The 23,419-nt window shown below is 37.6% G+C and overlaps 1 protein-coding gene across 3 annotated transcripts in view; it reads left to right on the forward strand.

Moving 5' to 3' along the window:
* CLEC16A (C-type lectin domain containing 16A) overlaps positions 1-22,851 on the forward strand; it is a 99,823-nt gene extending 76,972 nt beyond the window's left edge. For 2 of the 3 annotated variants that reach the window (XM_086622527.1, XM_086622528.1), the window contains one exon: positions 1,328-6,883. In XM_086622527.1, coding sequence (XP_086478653.1) covers positions 1,328-1,695 — 368 coding nt within the window. In that variant the 3' untranslated portion in view covers positions 1,696-6,883. Of the gene's footprint in view, positions 1-1,327; positions 6,884-22,717 lie in introns of those variants that run through there. The other variant, XM_086622530.1, reaches the window with a different exon arrangement.
* The last annotated feature ends 568 nt before the right edge of the window (positions 22,852-23,419 follow it).

Consider the following 23,419-nt stretch of genomic DNA (forward strand, 5'->3'; position numbering starts at 1 on the left):
ACTGAATGATCTCTAAGGTCTTTTCCAACCTAGAAATTCTATGATTCTATGATTTCAGCAAAAAGTAAAATTGAGTGATTTTCTAAAATGAGAATACACCTTTTTTTTGGGTTATCTTGCCAGAAAGCTAAAAAAATCAATAATCTTACAGTTATCCCACTGATACCTCACTGATATCCATTCCATTCTCAGCTTTGTTTTTCTTTTTTTTCCTTATGTTCATGCTTTCTGTTATTTTACAGGATTAATTGGAATCATATTGAACCTGAATTTTTAAGGTCACTGTATTAAAAACAAGCTAATTCTTAGCTTCTGTATTCACTACATTGCCTTGTAGCCTTTTCTGCAGATGCCTGTACACTTGAACACATGCTGTTTCTTAAAAGAGCTCTAAGAATGGTCTGTCTTGAAGCTGGATACCTGTTACTTTAATGGCATCTATTACTGTGGTCTGAAAAGAAAAAAAACCCTGACTTCTCTGGGCATAGTTGCTCATGCAAGGCTGTATTGCCTCATCCCCTCCACTCACTATCCATCTGAGCCAAATGAGCAGTTTACTTGATAGTTAGCTAGGATTTTAAGAGGGAAGAGAACAGTACAAATAGCTGTTAATGTTTGGGTTTTTTTCATTGTGTGCGAAGGTGTAGTAGTAACATATCAGTTTTCTGTGGTATGTAATGCTTATTCCCAGTTTTGTGTTGTATGCTCCATGCTTAGGAGCACAAAAAAAAAAATCATATAACAAAACCCTGTATAAAAACAGGCCTATATTGCAGCACCTTTCAGTTGCAGTAAGCACATTATTTTCCTTCCTGTTCTTCCTGCTGCTTTCTGTGGTGGAGGTGCCACTTAAATGTGAATCCGGAGAGTGAAATGAGAGAATCACTTCCAAATTTTTGTAAGAAACAAGCCACATCTTGGGAAAACTAGTTATACAGAGGTTCTTTTTTTTTATTATTTCTAAAGAGCTTCCTGGTATGGGGTGGCTGTTCATGTTAGTCTATACTAAATACTGGAGAGGCTTTCTGTTTCTTCCCCTCAATTTCCGCACTCTAGGAATATTTCTGTTATTGCTGCATATTCTAATACTAAATGTGTAAAATTTTCGGGTTCCTAATTTGAACAGATTCCTGCTGGCATTTTATGTTATGCCTTCATAATATTTTATTTCTAATTACTGAAAAGTGAATGTTTAAACATAGTGCTTCACAGAACTGCGTTTTCTGCCCAATTATTCTTAAATATTCACAAATAATAGTATACTGCTAGGCTTGATGTACATACTAAGTTGAATACTGATTGTTTCTTGGTATTTTTCTATTATTAGATGACACTTCAGCTCCAGAGCTGCCTCAGATGACCATCTCTGGTCAGCTGGTCGTTTCTGGCCAGACGATGTTGACTGATGAAACTCTTTCAGCTGTCTCGAAGTCTAGCAAGAGTGCTGTAAAAAACAGTGACATAGAAACAGCAAACCTGTCTCCTAGCCTGATTCCTGCACAGCAGCCCACAATATCATTAATAACAGATGACAATACAGATGCGCTAAGCGTAGAGTCGCTTACACTGGTGCCACCAGTTGATCCACACACCATTCGAACATTCAGCTGCATTCCTCAGTCATCTTTGCAATCTGAAGTTGAAGTTGGCAAGGTAAAAGAGGTAGAGAAGAAGTCAGAAGAATGTTCTGACTAAAGCCAGCCTGCAGACTGTGACGAACAGTGAAGCAAATGCAATCAAATTCTTCATTGTTTTTCCTTTGGGAGTGCAGATACTTCTTGAAGCCTGAGAGGCCATTTGGTCTGCAAGAAGAGGCCCACTGATGAAAGAGAACGTGGGCAGCTTTTAGAGTGAACATGAGATGCTCAGCATATTTAAACTGGAGAAGGAAAAAAAAAAAGCAAACAAAACACAACAACTTTTGAATCTGAACTGGTGGTTTCCTACCAATTTCTGTTATACAAGAACGTTAAAGTATTTCAGAGCACCTCCTTTTTTTCTATTACAGAGTTCCAGCTGCAGGAACTAAGTTAATTGTAGAAGGTCTACAGTATTATGGCAAAGTGAAGAAATGTTTGGATACCTGGCTTCAGGATGTCGTATCATTACTTCTCTGAACCTGGAGAGACCATTGGCCAGAAAAAAATTGTATGTTGTAGTATAGAGATAACATTTCCATTTGAGACATGGTGTGGTTTTCAGTTGGTTAGTTGTTTTGTTTTGTTTTTAAATCCTGATCTCATTCATCTTTTGGAGGTCTGCATGATACCAGCAGGCTTAGCCACTTTCAATGTTGTCTTCATAGGAATGTGGACTTCAATGTTGTGTTTTCCATGTGTAATAATTTATTTCAAGGTTTGATTCAAAGCAAGATATATATCAAACAAATTTTTAAAAGGTAGAAGCCTGAAATTTAGTGACAAATGCTTATTCAAAGTAACATAAGGGATTTTTGAGACTAATTTAGTCTTTGCTTAACGAGCTACAGAGGAATGTGAAATATTTTAAGAGATTGCTATAGCTTGTTTGTTCGCTTCCGACAGTCAAATTGCTACACCTCTGAGGAATGATGATATCCTTTCTACTGAAGGGCAACTTCTAGAAGTAGACAGAAACAGTTTTACTCTAAAGTGGTTTTTTAAATTTTTCATGTTCGTGTAGGAAGAAGGTCATCACATCTAACTGATAATTCCTTTGCAAGTCTGAAATTCAAAAGGAAAGGTATTGTGTAGGTTTTTTTTCCTGTCTGGGATAGTATCACAGTTAAACAACATTGGTACATAAAAGTGATTCTGAGTTTATGCTTACCTTACTTTTCTTCCTAGATCCTGGTACTAAGTTGACAGAAAGTAGTGGAAAAGTGTTGTTAAAGTTTGGAATGTTCTTTGCTGATTTGATACACAATTTAACATGAATGGAATTTAAGATTTCTCATCAATTTCCACATCTGTTACTTTAAATTAATAGTAAAATGAGCAGATTGTCATTATTTGTCTGCACATAACATGGAGTGCTTTCTGGCTCTCAAAAATTGAAGATTACTATTCACTTGGTATTGTGATTTCAGTCATCAGTGCAGTCTGTTTCCTTATTCTGTCTTCTGTACTAATATTTTTTTCATGTCAGGTAGGTGAATCTGAAAAGTTTTTACCTACTTCTCAATCTCTTATTGTACCTCTCGTCTGCCAGATGGAATACTTGAACTGATTTTAAACGCTATAATTATATGAGATTGAATAATCTGCAAGTATAACTTTGTTCACTTTTTCCATCTTTTCCTTCATGTAATAACTTAATCTTTGTAAAATGTTCATACAAAGTGTCTGCTATTGAATGCTAGCGATTTTTTTTCTTTATTAGCTTTTGCATGCAGTTTTGTTGATTTCTAGCTTTCTGTGGCTTCAACTTTGTCTCAAATTGAATTAACCAATATTCTGACCATTCCAGAGTGACCCAAACTGTAAATGAATTCTGAGAGTTAGGAGTCCTCAGCACTGCTATGGATATGGGATGAGAATTTGGCATTGCTGAAGTAAGAGCTTACCTTTTTTTGGGGTCATATGCATAGGGTGAGTTCACACTGCAGTCGCGCTAATGTACATGTACCCGAACAAGCCTAGACATCAGTAGCAATTTGGGCACAAGGACCACACAAATTTTTATTACCTGAACTGATTGCAGTCTAGACTTCCTCTAGTATGTTGTAGCATTACACTGTAGCCCCAGTAATGTTCTGAAGATCATTATTAAAAGTGATGCCTTACTTAATTTGAAAGCATTTTATGTTAGTTGTTAACCTTAACTCTTGACCTAGATTATACAAAATCCTACTGTACAGGCTGATTTCCCTCAAACAGGATTAATTTTAGACAGGAAAACCCTGATCTTTATTTATCTAATTTCAAATTATTCAAATACTTAGGCTCATGCGCAAGGAGTCTTTTTAATGAGTATGCATAATTGCACCCTTGAGCCATATTGCACAAGAAATGGGACAAACGGAAAGAAAGCTGACTGTGCTTCTCATTGCCTTTGAGTGGCTGTTAAATCTCATGACCAGTTGTCTACTGAGAGCTTCACAGGAAATGACTGATAGATGCTATTATTAGGAAAATAGAAGACTAGGTTTACTGTCTAGCCTGTTGCTGACAGAGTCTTGCTGTTCAAGGGGTGATGAGGTGCAATATCTCTCAGTTCTATCAAAAGCTCTCTGCAAAGATGGAATTACACTAGGAAAGCTCTGACTGCACCAGCTCTACCAATGTTGTGGTGTTACAGAAATGCTACAACTGGTACAGACCAACCTAAATCTCTGCATAGTTATGCCACAAAAGCAATTGATTTTTTGACTTTTTTGCTTCTATTATTAAGACATATGTGTATACAATTTGACTATGCTTCATGCTGCATTAGGAGACTTCAGAATGTGAAAGCTGTGGAGATGCTGAAAAAAATCTGTCATCAGCAATCTTTTATCTCTGCAAGTATGGTGTTACTCATCTACAATTCCTTGAAGAGTATCGGATCTATCTCCCTTATCAGAAAAACTCAAGGGCTGTTTCATTATCCCCCTTTCACTGTAAAAAAGGAAACTCAACCAAGAAAGCATTAGCACGTCAGCCACAAATGTAATATTTTTCTAAACAAAAGTTGATTTGAGTCAGTTTAACATCACCCTTTTTAACCAAATCCAAATCCCAAGTTGCAAATGAGAGCAGCAGCTAAACTACTGATGTTCAAAAGGCTCCCTATTTCAGTGTAATACTACAGAGAGGTCATTGAATCACTCTGAAATAAATGTAGTGATGTTCCGGAGCAAAATGCTAAAATTTTGAAGATGCTAAATTCTGTTTGTTTGTAGAGGTTATGCCTATCTTCAGCCATATTCTGTTAACATAAAACAGTTCTATTATTCTCTTCCTTTTAAGAAGAGAAACCAAAGAAACCAAAGCATACTGAATGTTACTTTGCTATTTTATAGTCTATATGTCTCATTTTATGAATTTTGACGAAGATATTACTTGTTTAACAGAACTATATGTTGCCTTCACTGTTAGATCTCACTGCCTCTTGCTCGTCCCCTTTGTTTTTCTGTCATCCAGTGTGCAACAATGAACAAGACTCAAGCTTTTCATTTGTGGAGAGAGTCATGGCAGCATACACTTGGTAATTTGGTAAAGAACAGGAGGGAGGAAACAGTAGTGCCCAATTCTGATGTCTGCTTCACCATGGAAGTAATGCTTCCAGTGTAAAACCTGTGTGCAAAAACTAACTGTTTTGCAGAAATTCTTTGACATAGAAAGAAACCGAAGGCTAATCTTTCTGCACTTCATTTTATGAGCTGTGTGCATTAAACCATTTTCATTGGAAATGTAGTCACATACATTAATTGTGTGTGAAGTCATGGATTATATACAACATAAGGACCAAGCTCATTTGTGTTCTCCAGTGCTAATTCATGATAAACTAAAATTCTTATTTCTCTTCCTTAAATTAAGCTGATCTTAAAAAAAAAAAAAAAAGATAGAAAATTACACCTGTTAAAGAAGCTCCTCAATGTTCTTCACTTTACAACACAGTTGGAATTTTCCTTGAAGTCACTTGGTGAGGAAAAATTTGGAATGCCTTCCAGAATTCATGTACTCTTTTGCGATATTGTTTCTAAAGGACAGGTATGTGACATTTGAAATTTTTTTTCCATATCCAGAATTTAAGACTCAAATCTAGATCGGTATTCAGAGTTTAAGTCAATGTCCAGTGTTTCATATGAACCATTTACCCAATAGAGACAAAATACAAGGGGAAATAATGTTCATTTGTGAATTTGAAGTATTCTTGTGTGTAGAATTTTAAAACTGATGGTTAAAATAGTTCATTTGTAGCAAAATCGACATTATTTAGGATTGAAGTTACTGAGTTTTGTTTTGTTTGGTTTTTTTCCTAATTAAGCAGTAAGACATGAGTGACTATAATTTCCACACTTAATTGCAAGTGGCCTGGGATCGTTTCTTTAAGCAATCTAGGAATTCAATTGCGCTGCAATTGAGTGTCATTTTACTAGTAGTGAATTAAACTTAAAACTGTATGCTTGAAGGCATGGGTAAGCTATCAGACAAGCAGGTCAAACTGTATGCATAAGTACAAAGCCACTTCATAAAAGTAAACACTTGAATCACATGATACTCGGTGCTGTAGTGTAATCAGTTTCTCTTTGGTGCATGTTATAGGTAAATAACTACAAAATAGCCTAATGAATAGTTTCACTAACCTGCATGTAGTACTCTTCAAACAAAAAAAAAACCAAGAACAAAAAAAAAAATCAACCCACCATGCTAAACATTCTGATGTTGTGTTCACTAACCAGCTAAACGGGTAATTTATTTTAAGAGGACATTGTACAGGCAGCTGTCATCTAGGAAACTTAAGTGTTTTAGTCCTATAGTTAAATTGAAAATTTGCAGAGATACATCAAATGCAGACATCAGCGAGATCTTGGTGTTTTGCCTCAAAGATAATGAGCCTCCTTGATAAGTCTCCTACTTATTTTCAGGCAACCTAGTGTTAGGCATCTAAATATGTGTCAAAAATTCTCTTCCTAACTGTTACTGTCATTCTTCTTGAAAGAGATTTTTGGTTTATCACTGTTTAACCGTCACTGGCCTACCCTAGAGTATCACCAACCTGGGCACTGCGCTTCTGTTCTCTACAAGTCTTTCGAGTGGTTCTCCTGTACTTGCCTGCTCTGTTGCTCTGACCTTTCCCAATGTTTGCAGCATGAATTAGAAACAAACATCATAACTCTTACTGTCTCCTACTGGCTTGTGAAAAGCGGATGGTGGTTCAAGCAGGGCTTGCTAGGGTGGGATGTTTTTAGGGGGTGGGAGAGGGGTTTTTTCCTGCTGCACAGGTTTTTTTGAGCAGCAACAAAGACATGGGAGATGCAGTTTTGGACTGAGTCTCAAACAGAAGGTTCTTTCATATGGAAACATATTTTTATATTACATTTGTACAGATTTTTCCCTATTTTGATCTCCCAAAATTTTTAGATTTGCGCATTGCTCAGATTTGATTTCTTTTGCAAGGTGTTATAAAATGTATTTTGTGTTTGTTAATGTATTATAAATGTAAAGCTAAATTTTACTTGTCTAATAAATGTGCACTGTGGTGGTATCTTTTATTTTTTGCTAACTTGAATTCATTGATTCTTAATATGAAGAGCAAGAACTTGAGTCATTGTTGTGACCATCTTGTTAGCATAAATAAATGTGTGGAGTGCATTTATTTAGAAAAATAACTAAAAAGGGCTGAAGAAGCAGCTAATGGCTAAGAATACTTGCTGATGACAAAAGTTAGAGTTAAGTAAGTCTCAGACTAGTATATAGTGTTCCCAGGATTCTTTTAAGATCATAATCTTAAGATACATGAGATTTTTTTGTCTTGTTTTCCATTAGTTTTGGTTATGGGTACTAAGACATAGTAATTGTAATCTGATAAGTATGCATGAGGAGATGAGAAGGTCTGAGGTTTTGTGTTTGCTTGTATTTAAGGACTAACTGGCAGAAATATTTACAATGCACATGAAGATAATTTTGAAAAGAATTGAGAATAGATTCAAGTGTGCAAATTTGTAGACTATCAGAATTTCTAGGAACTTTGTTTCACCCAGCAATAGCACTGAATAATACATTTACAACTCTAGAGGACATGCTGGAAGCATTTTAAACTTTAGGCATCTCCACTTGTGACTAGTGTGTTGATATTTTTGTTGCAAGCTTTTTGTTTTGAGCTGTTTTGTAAGTGTGATTGTTTTAAGTGCAAAGAGGAGGAAATGTATTTTTCTAGAAGAATGAATGTACTTGGGATTTAAACACTACATAAAGCATTTAATGAACACGGACTGTCCCACTATGAAATATATTTCAACAAAGCTGTATCTGAAATGTACTTCATTTGGGGGGGTGGGGAGTGGAGGAGAAAAAAAAGTCCTAAACATGCGCTTACGTTTACATGGATAAAAGCCCTAACATGGGATGAATTGAATTCTGAAATGTCTTTTTACAGGCAAGAAGTATTACTTATTTAATGTAAGTTATGTTAGACATGTGGAGTAAATGCAACATATCTTATGTTAATTTAAATAAAAATGTAAATAAGTGTCTGGAAAGGGAGAGAAATTAGAAAATGTTGGTGTATGCTTCTGAAATATTGATTTCTATAGATTAATCTGTATTTGCTGGCATTAATTATGTCATAACTATTGAAAACTTGGACAAGAATGAACAATAGACCTTTCTTTGTAAATAGAACTTGGCAATAAAAATGGTGTTACTAAGAAAACTTCCTTCCCTTTCATATTCTGTTACTGGATTTGATGCACAAGGACATTCAATAACAGCAAAATGCAAAATTTGCAGAAGCTTGCTTTTGTTAAGAATTGTGTGCATATGTGAATGTCAGGCGTCTTAGTCTTTTAAGCTGAAAACTGAAATAGCCAAGGTATTTTGCATTGTGTATGTAGGAAAGACATAGCATGAGAGAGAGAGCAGAAAAGAAGCCTGTGGAGGTGATGGAAAGTAGATGAAACTAAGGGTTAAGAGTGGCTGGACAACATTTAAAAGTCTGTGAACCACTTTTAAAGTGCCTGTCGTGTAATTTCTCCTCCAAATATATCCTTGCACCCTCTTCCTCTTTCTCTGGTACATGTTGCCAGTTCAGTATATGGGTTAAATCGAACCGAGTTATTAGCTGGATCCTTGTTAATTAGCCTCTCCATCTATAGGAATTAATTACAGTCAATATACATTCCTTGTGAAGTGTTATTTCTCAAACTAGGCATTGCTTCAGAAGCTTTCTGAGGAAGAAATTAAATCACATTGTAGGTAGGAGACAACTCTGTGACTTACTATAAGATGCAAATATTAAAACATGGTATCTTGAGGAAAATGAGCTTATTCCTGCTCCCAGCAGTCAGATGTTCTACATCATGCCAATAATACTGCTCTAAGCATACCAATTTTATAATTCATGGCCAGGAAATTCCCTTCTGTTTGAAACAGTTTTGTGGTTCCTGTATCCTTCTATGCCTCAGAACTTTAGCACCCTTTTGTCTTGTCACTTTTTTCCTCTGTTTCTGTACAAGGTCTTTTTAGACTTGGACATTGAGTCAGGTTCAGCATCTTGACCTGTGTTACTATGGTCAGTGATGGAATGAAAGCACAGCCTTAAGCCTTCTTCTCAGAATGAGTGGGACGAAGATGAACTTGACAGAAATGCAATGCTGTATTAGCACACTCTTGTCTTAGTCTTCTTGAATATTTAAGTGCAGCTACTTGAACAGTCCTTTAATAGCTAAATCCTCCTCTTCATCATTAACATAATTCATGCCAGGACAGTTACATAAATAAAAAAGTGAAACTGTGTCAATATATGTCTTTATCAAAGTAACTCTTTTTTAAGTAAAGATGCAGCATTTGGAGATGGATATCTTCATTGTTTGACATCTAAATTGCTTGGTTTGTTTCCATATCAAGGCAAGAGTTCACTGGAATTACAGTTGTTTGCTAGGGGGGAAGAAATTACATCCCTAACTGCATTTTTATGCTGCCATTTTAAAGCTTGTGTGAAGACAAAAGCTGTATTGGCACTTTCTTGAGATCTTTTTGGATATGTGATGCATGCAACTGGGAATACAAGCTCACTGTTTATGTGAGTGTATTCCCTGAAAATTCCATTGAATTTTAAGCTGATACCTTTTAACTCGCAAATCAGGAGAGGTGGTGAGAGTTGCAACGCCTGGAGTTGCAGCTCTCCACTGGCAAAATTAGAAGAAAGATTTCGGGCAAGTGTTCACACACAGTGAAGGCAGTGGAGCTGATGGGGAGTGACAGCCTGGTTGAATGGTGTGCAGTTATTTCTGGGTTTAGCCTGAGGATTCTATCAACATCTTATCTGCGAACATGTCTAGGTCTTAATAATTGCTTTTGGATGCCAGTCCTCTAAAATGGATTTTAAGAGGTGAAATTTTTAGATTATCAAGTGCCTTATGGTTCCAGCTTAGATTATGACATCTTTTGAAATACGTTGAAAGCTTTTGCCTGCCCTCAGGGACGCATTCTACAAAGTTGGGAAATGTGCTTGTCGAATGGAAAATACTGATCTCATCATTCTGTCCTCTCTGTCTTGCCCCCAAATAAAGGCTTATGTTTCATAGGCCACAGTTTAATGATTTTTTTTTTGACATATTTGGATGACCGATAAGGACAGATGAATACTCAGGCTGTGTTTCCTAGTTACACATCATTTTTCTTGACTTCAGTATGCAATAAACATTGTGACACAGGATGGGAAAACAGGCTATTGTTTTACTGCAGAAATAAATTTTGACTTTTAAGTTAATTAGGTGAAGACATCTTTGTGTAAATTTGTCCTCATTTTTGGATCGTTTGTTTGAAGCAGATTTAGGGTGCTGAGAAGCTCAGAAAAACGTCTAAAACTACAATGTGCACTTAAAATCTATGTAGAGTAAATGCATACTATGAACAGTTGTAGTGACCCAATTGTCTGAGCTAAACCGGTTGCAGGAGTTGATGTGATTGGCACAGGAGCAAAGAATGATAATATATTCTAGCTGCTTGCCAGAAAACTTATTAAAACAATTGTTACAAAATTTGGCTAGGAGGTTTATTTTAGTACAGTTGTTAATAGCAGAGTGTTTCCTGAGGCTTCCTACCTCTGCTCCTCTTCCAAAATGGGTCACTTATTCCCAGGAAGCATTTGGTTCTCTACTTCACCAATATTGCTCTTGTCAATTATTTAAATGGGCTGTAAACATGACTTGCTTTGTGAGAGTTCTATATGAAGTTGAAACAATAGAACAAAAGTCTGCACAGAACTAAGTTATTAACTGAAATCTGAGCTGCCTTAGTGTATATACCAGCATCTGCGTCTCAAGCTTTTTTTGGAAAGCTGTAGTCGTTGCAGTAATATTTCATATAGATTAACTTCACCCTATTACTGAAGGACTGGGAAGTGTCATGGTGGTGGTAGTTACCAAACCTGCGGTTATGGAAAAGCTGATTACACAGTTATGCTAACTTGCTTTTTATTTCCAGCTGCTGTTTGAAATTGGATGTTGATGGACAAGTGAGTCAAGAAGGCAGCTAGTCAGACTATATAATCACTACAGAGATAGTCAGAGCTTACTCTCCCTCAACAGCTAGAGCTACCAGAAATCGAAAAAGGAGTTTCTGAAGGAGGAGAGAGGCAGAGCCACTGTAATCTTTAGAGAAAAGAATTTCAAGTCAGCAGAGGGAGGCAGAGCCTACAAAGGATGAAAGTAGTCTCTCTTTTCGTAAGAGAACCTGGTTGTAATTCTAATATGTGTGTATACGTGCTTCTCCTGCCCTGAATAACAATGAAAACACTGTCCAGCCTCTGACATTGAGGGGAAATTGCTTGCATCTGTCCCCTCTTAAAAGCAGTAAAGAAGCCAGTAGACTGTGCATTAACCATCACTTACCTGTCATTTGTGAAGTGAAGTAGCTGTGTTCACTTACCCCACGTGCTTTACTCCTCTGACACATTGTGATAGACTACTAGTTAATACCATACTACTGTTAATATACTATCACGTCTAGTAGATAGTCTTTGAAAATACTATAATATTGTTAATATACCATTAAGTCTAGTAGATAAGGTCTTTGAAATTACATACTGCTGAGAAGGGGAAGAAGGAAGCCAAAGTCATCTCAGTGGATGATGACAGGTTCTTCTGTCAAATTTTGATAGTTTAGAGAGAGAAGTTGCTTGCAAGTGAGTATGCCTTACCACCAAATGCAGCATTTTGCTGCCTTCTCCCCCTGAGTCCTTTTGATGTCCCAGTTCAGGCTGAGGGAGGTGGAGAGGCAAGAGGTTGAGGATGATTCTTCAGTGTCTGATCAGTGAGGAGATCCCTTACAGCATCATGAATTCACTCAGAGATTGTAGAGTCCTTTGTCTTGATGCTCATTTATGTGAAGATTTCAGGTTTTGCTCTGGAGTAAATTTCTAGGTCCTTGTTTTTCTGACCTGTCACAAAAGCTAGAAACACTTTTATTCAGTAAGAGATAGGTTCTCAGGTGATACTGATACAATATTGGGATTCTAAGAACCTTTCCATAATTAAAAGACTCATAATAATATCGCAAGAGTTGGCAAAAACCACATATCCTGTTAGTGCTCCTTTGACTCTGTTTTGCGTCTTGTCTTCGCTGTAGGAAGGATGCAGTTGTGTATTACTTTCTCGTTACAACAGATTTTACGCACTTGGTGAAGCAGAGTTGTTCTTGCAATTTTTGTCAGACATCAGGGTGAGATGAGTAATAACATGCACAGGAAATTCTACTCAGTAAGGTACACCAGTCGACTTTGGAGGTGGGTTCCTCAGCAGGGAGATGACATGCTTAAGACAAACTGTTTGAATAGCGGGTAAGACTGGTGAATTAATGGAGATAAGGCTTGCTCTTTTGAGTGTGTGACAGTGAGTGTATTCACTGGGGTTTATTTGGTGGCTAGTAGTCAGCGTTTCAGTTTCAACAACTGTCCTTCCTAAAATTTCTTACAATCAGAAGGTGGAAATAAAGTCTCCACAGAATGGTCAAAGTGGAAATAATGGAAAATTCTGTCAGCCTCTCTTATCTAATGATCATTTTCTAGTTTCTTAAAGAGGGTCACTTTAAATTTCTAATTGCCCTTGTCCTATCTGCTTTTGTGTGATTTTTTTTTCGATTTTTTTTTTTTTAATTAGGACATGGGAAGAAAGCTCGATCTTTTTGGTTTAAATCTTAGAAATGGGAATCCTTTCATTTTGGCTGGTAAAATTGAGCAGAATCTTGATCCTCTGATATTTAAAACCTATCTCACATAAACAATAATAGGGGCTTTTTGTAATGATTTAAAAATATGCAGTTCAGGAAGAGCTGCTTTTTCATTTTGTCTTTCTACCAAAACACTTCATTGTCTGAGTTAATTTTGAGGAAGACTTTAGGCCTTTCTCAGTTCAACTACAGAGAAAGTACTAAAAAGGAGAAAATATGACAAGAAGCTAATAAAAAATATTCATCTGCAAGAGGTGGTGAGGTTTTTTTAAATACCTGAAAATGGCTTTGCAAAACTTTTCTACCAGTTTCGTAAAGGGAGTGGGTTGGCATAGTTTTGCTTTAAGAAAATATTCTGAAGGTGGAAATTCAATTTTTGGTGGTAAAAGTGAACAAATACAAACAAACTGGAGGTGGGATGGAACATATCATTTGGAGGGAAGCATCTCTCAATGTTTTTGGAAACATCTGATGATAACTAAATTTACTCTCTGCTTTTATGAAGTACAAGAGGTTTTTGCTGGGGAATAAAAAACAAACAAACAAAAAAAACCCTCAAATCACCAATGCAATTTATGTTTGAACAAAAAAGCCACTGTTTCCTATAATTATTTCTTAGCATATCTTTTGATGGCCACCCTAAATAGAGGATTTATTTTATTTCTTTGCAATGTTGCTTCATTCTCTGGTCTGTTAGAGTCTAGGAGTGTTGTGACTCACTGTTGATTCAGTGTGTGAAATGGTTTGCCCTTTTTCTTTTGTTATTGGTTTCTGTTTAAGATCTTTCAGCATCACAAGTGTAGGTAACTAAATTGTTCAGGTGCACTTTGGCTGGCATGCTCTTCAGTGGAGCGAGCTAACTGTCTCTTAGGTCTGCATCCATCATGGGACAGGAGAAATTGCGCAAGTGATTGTTGAGCACATCTGATGAGGGGAGACTACCAATGAGTAAGAACAGAAACATCAATAAAAAGACTACAAGATACATTCCAAATTGTGCTGGTCTACCACCTGAATGTTTCAGATTTGGTGAGGCTGATGGCTTTCTAGCCCTAAGGAGAGGGTTAGGTTCAGATAATCAAGAAGCAGTTCCTTCTGTAATCTGCCCAGGTGTTTACAGAGAATGCTGCTGGAGAGCCTTGAAGTACTTTGATATAAACTGTTTCAGAAAACTAGTTGAGTTTTTCTCCTAACAAGAAACTAGAAATTTCTGTCAGCAGTGTTCTCTACTCAAGTTGAATTGAGTTTGAAAAGTTTTTGGGTACTGTGCGGATCTGCTGTGATTGAGTGGTCTGATAGGACCCACTGCATCTGGTCACTGCTGAAGCTGTCAGCAGCTTGATCTGTCTTGTCCTTGTAAAGAGTTACAAAGCATCAAAGCAACCGTGCATAGTTTAAAATAAACTTTAAAGCCCTGTTCGGGGGAGAATTTTCATGTAAGACAGTAATTAAATTTTAATGTATTTTATCTATTGGCATCAATGAGCAAACAGAACAAATTAAATAAAACAACTGAAAGCAAAGCACCATAAAAAAATCTAGCTGGCAAGTAATCATCTAACCTTGTATTCCCAGCATTCGTTACCTTATTTGATACATGCTAATCTGTATAAATACAGTTTGGGATATGACATGGTTTGAGAATGCTTCCTAGGCAAATCTTGTGATTTCTATCTGATATTGTGAAGTTAAATGGAATCAGTGTGTTACGGCAGGGTTGTCTTTGAATGTGAGATTTACGTGTTACTTGTTAGCTAACATATCCCTCCCCAGCTAGTTAAACCAAAGGCATTGTAAATAGTAACTGTTGGTAAGGATTATGCCTTAGAATGGAGGGTTGGCTAAAGGCAGAACAACTGGCTTGCTTCTAACCTTTTTGTAGAGGCTGTATCAAAAATGAGAAATTGCAAATAGTAGAATGAACTCTGCCTTTTATTATCCATTATTCCTGTTTCTCAAAAAGGTCCTAACAAGCAAAATGGAACTGTTAGATGGGAGAAACAATAACATGAGAAGTGAGCACATCTTGCCCAGTACTTGCAAGACTAGTATGGAGAGGAGCAAGTTTCTGAAGTTCACCCTGTGTGGTTATTCTGTTCCTGCCTCCTGGTAGCTCTGGCCCTCTCCTTTCTGTACTCTCCCTAAAGATGGAAGAGTGGAGATACTGTACCTAAGGCTTAAGTGATTCTTGCAGTGCTCTGTGCCCACTGATTCGTTGTTGATAGTGATACATGTTAAGAGCCATTTAAATGTTTCAGAGTGGCTTGAAGAATTTATACCAAAAATCTTGGCTACTTCATGTATGATGAAGGGGTCTGCTGCAAAATTTGAAGTTAGAATTTTAGGGTCTTGTTTTCTGTATAACCAACTCAGGAGGCTTTTACATAAATTTCTAACGGATGAGAGTTCAAAAAGTTTCTTATATTTAAAAGGAGAAGCTCAAGTGTCTTCAAATAATACAGTAGTTTCCAGAATCTTTAACGAGACAGACATATGATGTTGTGTATGTGCTTACAACCTTTCAAATGTTTAGGACTGCCCACATCTCAAACGAGAGCCCTTTCTCCGATACATGCAGGTATGCGTTTTTCAGAGCAGGTCATACTTTAAGCTTAAAGTCAAGTCCCTTTGCTTTGTCTGACTGGTCACAGGCTCTGCTGTTCCATTTTGGCTTCTCTCTGATAAGAAAGTTGAAACCCTTTGTTAAGTTCTGTGTAACTAGGTCTTCTTTCAGTTATTAAAGTTTTGAAGCTTTTAGAGAGAAGACTTCAAAGTCATACAAAGAACCAAAATAATAGCTAGTTTAACAGGACAATCCAAGAGAAAAGAAACATCAGTATATAGCAATTTGTATGTATGTAAATCTTTACCTCTATTCAGGATAGCAGTTACTCAACTGATACTATAAAAAAAGTCATCTGTAAGAATGTCCGATTTGACTGTCCACAGCTACACTTGCGTTTAAGTTACTCTTTCTACACCACATGTATATTATCCTATGCAAACCTGTTACTGATGTGAGAAGGGTGTAACTTAATTCCAAAGTTCTTGGAAACAATATGTGAGCAGCTTTGCTGCTCCTCCATTGTGCAGTTCACTTGAATTTTCTTATCACAGTTTATCAGCTTCAGGGCTTTCCTGCGAAAGCGTTGTTTGCAACCACTATCTGCTACATAACTCATAATTCTTACATAGCTGCCAAAATGCTTTAGAGGGAAATAGTCTTGTTGGGCTTGGCTAAATTTTGGTTAAAATGTGTCTTGCAAGCTTCTCTGTGAGTTTCTGAACAGATCTTCATATACTTCCTTCATACTAAGGATAGTATGAAATTATCACCTAAGAAGTCATGTGAAGAACATGTGAACACACTTTTCATCTGCTTCAGTGACAGTCAGATGTCTTAGCTGAAACTGACAGGAAATATATTTTGAAATAATGTGGAAGGGTTGATGTAGGTGAGCAGCTCTCAGACATTCCCTTTTGCTGTCTCTGAGTTGGGCCTGTGACAAACTTCCCTCTAATAGGGCAAAGGAGGAAAGTGTTAAGTATTGGCAAAAGTGAAGAAATGTTCAACTGCTTGAGCTTGATCAGTAACAGTGCTGAATTCAGTAACAGTTACTGACCAGTAACTCGTGTCATCCATGAGCATAAGAACCCACAACAACGTTCAAATACAATATATAACTGCTTCCCAGAATAACTCTGAACAATCTTATTTGATCAGTCTGTTGCACTGAGTATCTGTCAAAGACCATGGAAAGCTTGGTTTCTGTACAGTTTTTCATGTGGAACCTCTTCTTTTTCTAAAAGATTTTTTTTGGGAAGCAGCTGAGAATGGGAATAGAGAGTCTGTCTACAGAAAGAAATAGAGAATTCCTTGTGAAGCTTTTTTAGATATTCCAAAATGAAGATCCAGAAGTCCAAGTCCTATAAGGCACTATTAGCAATGAGACTTAACCAAGACTTACTCATTATGTATTTTGTAGAACAATAATTTAAACATTATCCTGAGTGAATTAAGTGAATGTATCTGACAGAAACTAGTGTTGATTTCAGTATTTTCAAGAAAACAAACACAGAAGCCACCATAGTCTGGTGTTAGAATGTACCCCTGTCTGTTGGCAGGATTTCCTCAGCATCCTGGTTGATAATGTACCGTTCATTCTGGCAGTTGAAACTTCTGGATAGTCCCATGACAAACCTTATTAATGTGTACTTCAAGCCCCGAAACACTTAATGTCGTATTCTTTCTTAGTTCCTTAATGACGCTGAGCTGGATGACTGGAATCTGATTTAAGAACTTCTCATTCTCCACCGCTGTTTTGCACAGATGTCCCTGATCACACTGAAGCTGTGCTGTACTAGGTGCTGTACAGACATGAACTGAGTCAAACCCTGTTTCAAGGAGTTTACAGTCTGCAGCAATGACTTGTGTGTAGGATGGGGTGTGTGACTTGCGTGTAAGGTAGTGGCATGGTTTCTGTATTAAAGATGAGGAAAGCATATCACAGGCTGTTTGCTCAAAACTGTACATAAACTTTGTGAGTAGCTCAAGAACTGAACCCAAAGCGACTGCCTTTACTAATGACCGCTTTGTATTTCCACTGGTAAGAGAGATTATATGTAATATCTGATGTTAAAATACATCTTCTAGACAAGATTTTCTAGTTTGTATGAGGAAACTTTTCCATGTAATTCTATTCCTTAGAACAGCATGTTACGATGAGTAAATAGATGGTTTGAGAAAAATAATAGGGCAAACATAAAGTGATTGTTCAGCCAGTCTGGATGAGAATTATCTGGAATATTGCCTCAACTGCCAACAAGAGTTGATTGAAGAGCAGTTTCCAATCTCCTCTGTAATCTGAGAAGTTCAAAAAAATATTAATGTTGACACAAAGTGATAATCCTTAATCAGTCCAACTAAACTGCAGAGTCTTATAGAAATAGTAACTGAGAAATCTTCATACCTTTATGATTGTTTGTCTCCTCTTTCCTGTGCAGACTCTGTATTTCATGTCATGCAGTGTGTTAGTCACAGCGAAAGTGCTGTGCCTAAAGGGGGCTATAGGTAAGTTTCAAACATGACTCATGGTTTTGTTACATATGAAGAATCTAAACCAACAAATTTTAGAGGACACTAAATGAACAGAATCTGTGTTTTCAAGCTTTTTGATTGAGAAAATAGAAATGGAGAAATGGATATTTTGATTTTTTTTTAATGGTACAGTATTTAATTCAGAGTGTATTAAGCAACTTCCATGCAAGCCTCCTGTAGCCAAAATTACCCTACTAACAGTCTTGCCAGAATTTAGCTCTTCTGTCAAACATACCAGAGGCATGAGATGTCTTTCAGAATTCAGTAGGATACACTTTTCCTCTGAAGAGGGCAGTGTCAGGGGGGAAAGGCAGACAGATGTACAGGCAGGTTTAGTTCTGGCTAGGGACACGTCAGTGTTAGCTCTTGTTGTTCTGTTTGGCACATGGAGCTGTCATGTCTCTCAATTGCTTCTAGATTAGCGAAGCAATAGGAGAGAAAACCACAGTATTTCTCAACTCTGAGAATTAAAGTACAGTTAGTTCCGCAAATGGGCAATTTTCAGACATTGCAGTACAAACAGCAACTTACGCTGCCTTTGTCAGCATTTGAGGTACAGCTCAGGCTGGAGTTCTAGGTCAGTTGTTAGTTTACTGTTGTGGGGGTTTTTTTATTATTTTTTTTTCTTTTCAGCGTGAGAAAGAAAAATGGAAAACATAATCCGCTCCACCTGACACCGGCAAGCTGGACTGTACTTCCACAAGCTCTGAGCTGGGCTTTTGTAAAGATACACTTGTGCGCTTGCACTGGGATTTGGAAGTGCAGCTGTACGTGGCTTCAGTCCGCTCAGAGAAGTAAATTTGTACCTCTTCGCTCCGATGCTCCTTTGCCTGTGAGAGTGTGCCAGCCTTTCAGGGGATCATTTCCTCATTTTGGAGGAATTCCAAATCTGTCTGCACAGTAACATGTTCCTGTGAGATGTTTTGGTTTTAGGTGGTAGATCCAATAATCACTTCTGTATAGTGAACCAAGAGGATCTCTAGCAGCTGTAACCTGACAGGCATGAAGGAGCAGCTGCACCTCATTTCGTTAGCTTTCCTCCTCCATTCCAGGAGACTTGGGAGGATGGATCCTCAGCTCAATGCGCAATGTGAAATCCTGTTCTTTAATGTAAAGCAGGCAGTGAAGAAACAGAATAAAGAGGAAATCTGTAATTCAACCTGTTTGAGCCAATACAGAAAAATGAAACCTGTATGTACAAGGCATAAAATAAGTATGTGGCCCTCAATGAAATTTGCAATCTTGGAGCAAACAAAGCAGCTTGTTGCTCCATGCTGCTTCTGGAGTTAGTCTGGAATATGTGGTAGTGGGAAGGTGGTTGGGAGCTGTATGCTCTGAACAGTAGGCAGTGGAGATAGTTTGTAAAATGAGGGGATTATCTCCCTGTGCAAGCGTATCGTAGTGCTGAGCAGCACTGCAGCAAGGCAGAGGCATCCTGAATGGTACTATCTACCATTACAGGAACCTCCTGGGCTTTTCTTCTACCTCTTAAACTTTAAATCTAGGAGTATCCTAGCTTTGTGGCTAACAGGTAAGCTTGTGTATAGCTCCACTGGTTACAGGACTTAAGTGTGTAAAAAATATTTTGCTGTCTCTCTCATTCACTGAGGATTTGTTGCCTGTCACAGAGGAGCATGTTTGGAGTGGTCCAGCCATACTGAAACTGCAGAACCACATTGCAGCTTCCATGGTATGGTCACTGGCCTCTAATGTAAGATCCAGGTGTAAGGTTTCTGTAGAAACATTAATTTCAACATTTGTATTAATAGAGGCTATTTATTTGTGGTTATATTAGTGCACTAATTAATTTGATGAAAGATTGCAGCTTGCAGTAACATCTGCACAGCTTCTTAAAGTAAAAATACTAGGGTTTTTTAAATAGCAGATTAATAAGGATGATCTAAGTACATGTGTACATACATAAGTACATACAGAGTCAGGAATGGTGTCTTTGTATCTCTGACTTCATGTAGGTCAACAAGAGCTGAAGTACAAAGCCAAGTGAGGAAGTAGAGCATTACCTGCTTTAGGCATTTCATACAGAACACGACTGACTTCAATGGAATGGTTCTAATTCTTACCGCAGAAGGGAGACCTGCCCTACTGATAAATGAGTCTGTTCTGCCTGGGCAGATACTCTGGAGTCTATTTTTTTTCCCTTTTTTCTTTTCCAGCTCCTCTAGGATGTGGTTAATTCTACAATGTTGTAGTGTGGCTTACAGGGGCAATTACTGTTTGTGTGAAACTGGAGATAAATGGGTGGTTAAGTCTGCTTCAGATGTAATTAAGTCTGAAATGTCTCAGTGGTCACATTAGAAGCACTAATTTTATGCTCTCTTACTGGTTTAGGCCGTAGCTATTTGTTACAAAAAAAAGACAGGTTTTTTTTTGTCCTTCAAATTATTTTCTGTGGGAATATAAAAAAAAGTGTTCTTCAAAGCATCAAGACACTAATAGCCACTAGACTCCTTGTCCTGCCGAAATAAATTAGTTAAGAAACCCCAAACCACTTTTTGAATGGAAAAAGTATCTAACCATCCTTTTTTGTCCATTGGTGAAACAAACCATGCCTGCAAGTTCATCCTGTGGGTGACTATTTCACTATTTGTGTTCCAGAGATGGAATTTAATGCCAAGTTAGTCATGCAGAAGCTTAAATTTAAATTACTCAGGAGTGTGTCGTTTCAATATATTTTTCCTTGCAGAAAATTATTTAAGAAGTCATTTGCTCCTTTCTTTACCTTGCAAATTTCCATGTCCTTGTATATATTGATGCAACTCAAAAAGAGTTGGGTGTGTTGCAACCAGTTTTGATTAAATGAGATGGATTTGAAAGTATGTAAATGTAAAATATACTGGATGGGGAAGAAGTAGAAGTAGCTCACATGGAATCTTTGGTAGGAGTATTTTTGTCATGCTTGGTCCATCAGTGAGAACAAATGAAAAAACAGACACAAATTTACCTTAAATAATCCAGAACTAAAGTAACAGAACTTCTGTATTTTGAAGTAGTCAGGGCAGGAGAAGTCTGGTTTATGCATTCCCTACCAGTGACCTTTGGACACAATGCTATGTCATGACATTTGCTGCTTCCCATCACAAAATATGCGTTTTGGGCTGTTTCAGCAAAGTGCAAAATGTGTATAAAGACATTTAAAACTGACACACTGCACTGAACAGTTGCTATTAAGGAATGGCCTTGCAAATGAGAATAGATATGGGTGGTCAATGTCCTTGCTTTTCTTGAGCGAACCTGGGAATGTTTGTAGAAATGTTTAAGAATCCTTCCATTTGGAAACATTCCTTGTCAGAGTGCAGGAAACCTAAGAGTGAAAAGGCTATTACTGAGAAATAGAAACTGAGCACTCCTTTCGTGATGGGCACAACAGCTGAATCGGGAGAATGAAAAGTGAAACTATTGTCATTTCAGGGATTTCAGCAAAGTTGGTGATGAACAGCAATTTGAAATTTTACCTGAGTTTGAGCTCAGAGCTGGCTCAACGCCTACAAATTGTTTTTCTGCTTATCCACCCTCTAGATTTCTGCTGATGCAGCTACAGCAACTAATGACTTGAAACAACAGGAGTCAACAGGTGGTGAAAAGCCTCTCTGCAGACAGTGTGGTAGTATGCCCACCACTGAAATAAGAATGTCAGGTCAAAGTTGCTTTTTAATTAAACCACCTATGAAAATGTATTAAAACATATTTATTCCTTTTTAATGTGGTGTTCGAATTCCCAACGCACTAGGCACCTTTTGTATTAGCTAGCTTTGAGCCTGGATGGGTTATGCTGGTGCTAACTTTGATGCTACTAAATGCCTTAATTTCCCCTGCCTTGCAGCCTTCACAGGGGTTACTTTCACCTTTATATGACACTACATGCTGATGTGGTGATACCAAAATGTTCACTCGACACAAGTTATGGAATTAAGCCTAAGTATCATAAACAGAGTTGAGTTGATAATGTTCCATCTAATAGAAAGACAGCCCTACAAAAGTGTCTGTAAAACACATTTCTATAATCTTACAAATACCTCAGAGAGATTAATCACTCAGCCTCCAGGTGGTGGTGGCTTCCGTTCCCCTTCTCTCCCCTGGCAGAACTGAATAAACCACTGAGTTTATATTTCTAAGAAGACAGCACTACAAAAAGAATGAGTGAGATGGCAAGTAAAATGAATGATAAATAACTGGAAAGGTGTAATCAATAACAGCAAAAGTCAGGTACTGACTGTGTCTAGAAACCCAGCCCTGGGGTTTGTTAATGTCCAGAGTGTTCTGCCCACCTGGGCTGTTGCTTCTCCTGTAGTTCCCTTCTGTTCCCTTGCACAGTTCCTTGAAGCCTCTGACAAGTTTGAGTGACAGGACGGGGTGGGGGATTTTTTTGCTTTGTTTCCCCCCCACCTCATCTCCACAGTGTTAACTTCCTGAATTTAGTGCAACAGAAGCAAAACCTTAATGGAACAAAGTTTAAGAAATGAGTGATATTTTTTTAATTGTTATTAGGAACTAGACTATTTGATTTCAAGGAAAAGTAATATTTGGGGTTTTTTTCTGGAAATTTTCCTACAAATGCCTGCCATCAGACTACTGAATGAGCGTCCACCCAGCTGCTAGGTCAAATTAAAGACATGTCGTCAGGGTAACCTTCAGAAGCTGAAATAAGGGCATTTTTAGCTGTTGAGAGAGCTTAGATGACAAAGGTCTGAAGAATCTAGGAGCCAGATATACTAACATTCATTCAGCATCTTCTCTTTTCCAACAGCACAAGGCTTTTGAAAAATGAAACGGCAAAGCAAAGGAAGCCAACTGAAGTATGAAGCCAGAAGAACAGCTGTTGAAGCTTTTCAGAAATCAACCTTTTGATACTGCTGACATTCTTGAGTTACTTTTTGAAGTTTTCTTGCTGATCACCATCTTATTTGAGCTGTTTGGTCTTCTGCTCTCTCACTCTAACCCTTTGTTTAGCTAATGTTTGACATGATTTCCCAGAAAGGATTTAATCGGAAAACTAAACAGTACTTGGAGCATGTGGACACCATCACTTTAGTATAGATCTTCTTGTCTTTTGTCCCTTCCTCAGCCTGGGTCTGTTCTGACTACTTAGATGGGACACTACTCATACAGTACCTAGCAGTGACCCATGTTGTTTTTTGGATCTCAGACCTTCTCTAAGAAACAGTGCTCTGAGTGATCAAGTGGGAGGGGGTAGGATGTAGTGGAGAAGATTGAAACTTTCATTTCTCTCTGTTTTTGTGCAGGTTTGTGGGTGTGAATTTATGATGATGTGGAGCAATAATGCAGAAAAGGGAGAGGATAGAGCGAGGGAACCGTGGATTTCAGGGAAAACAAGAAAGGAAGCAGAACAGTAGAAGAAAAAGGACAACGTCTTCCTTGGATACAGCAACCAGAATACGCAGATTACTGTTGAAAGCATCCTCTTATATTGTTCAGTGTGCCCAGGAAA

Source organism: Tauraco erythrolophus, chromosome 17, assembly GCF_009769465.1.
Source record: "Tauraco erythrolophus isolate bTauEry1 chromosome 17, bTauEry1.pri, whole genome shotgun sequence".
Lineage (NCBI taxonomy): Eukaryota > Metazoa > Chordata > Aves > Musophagiformes > Musophagidae > Tauraco > Tauraco erythrolophus.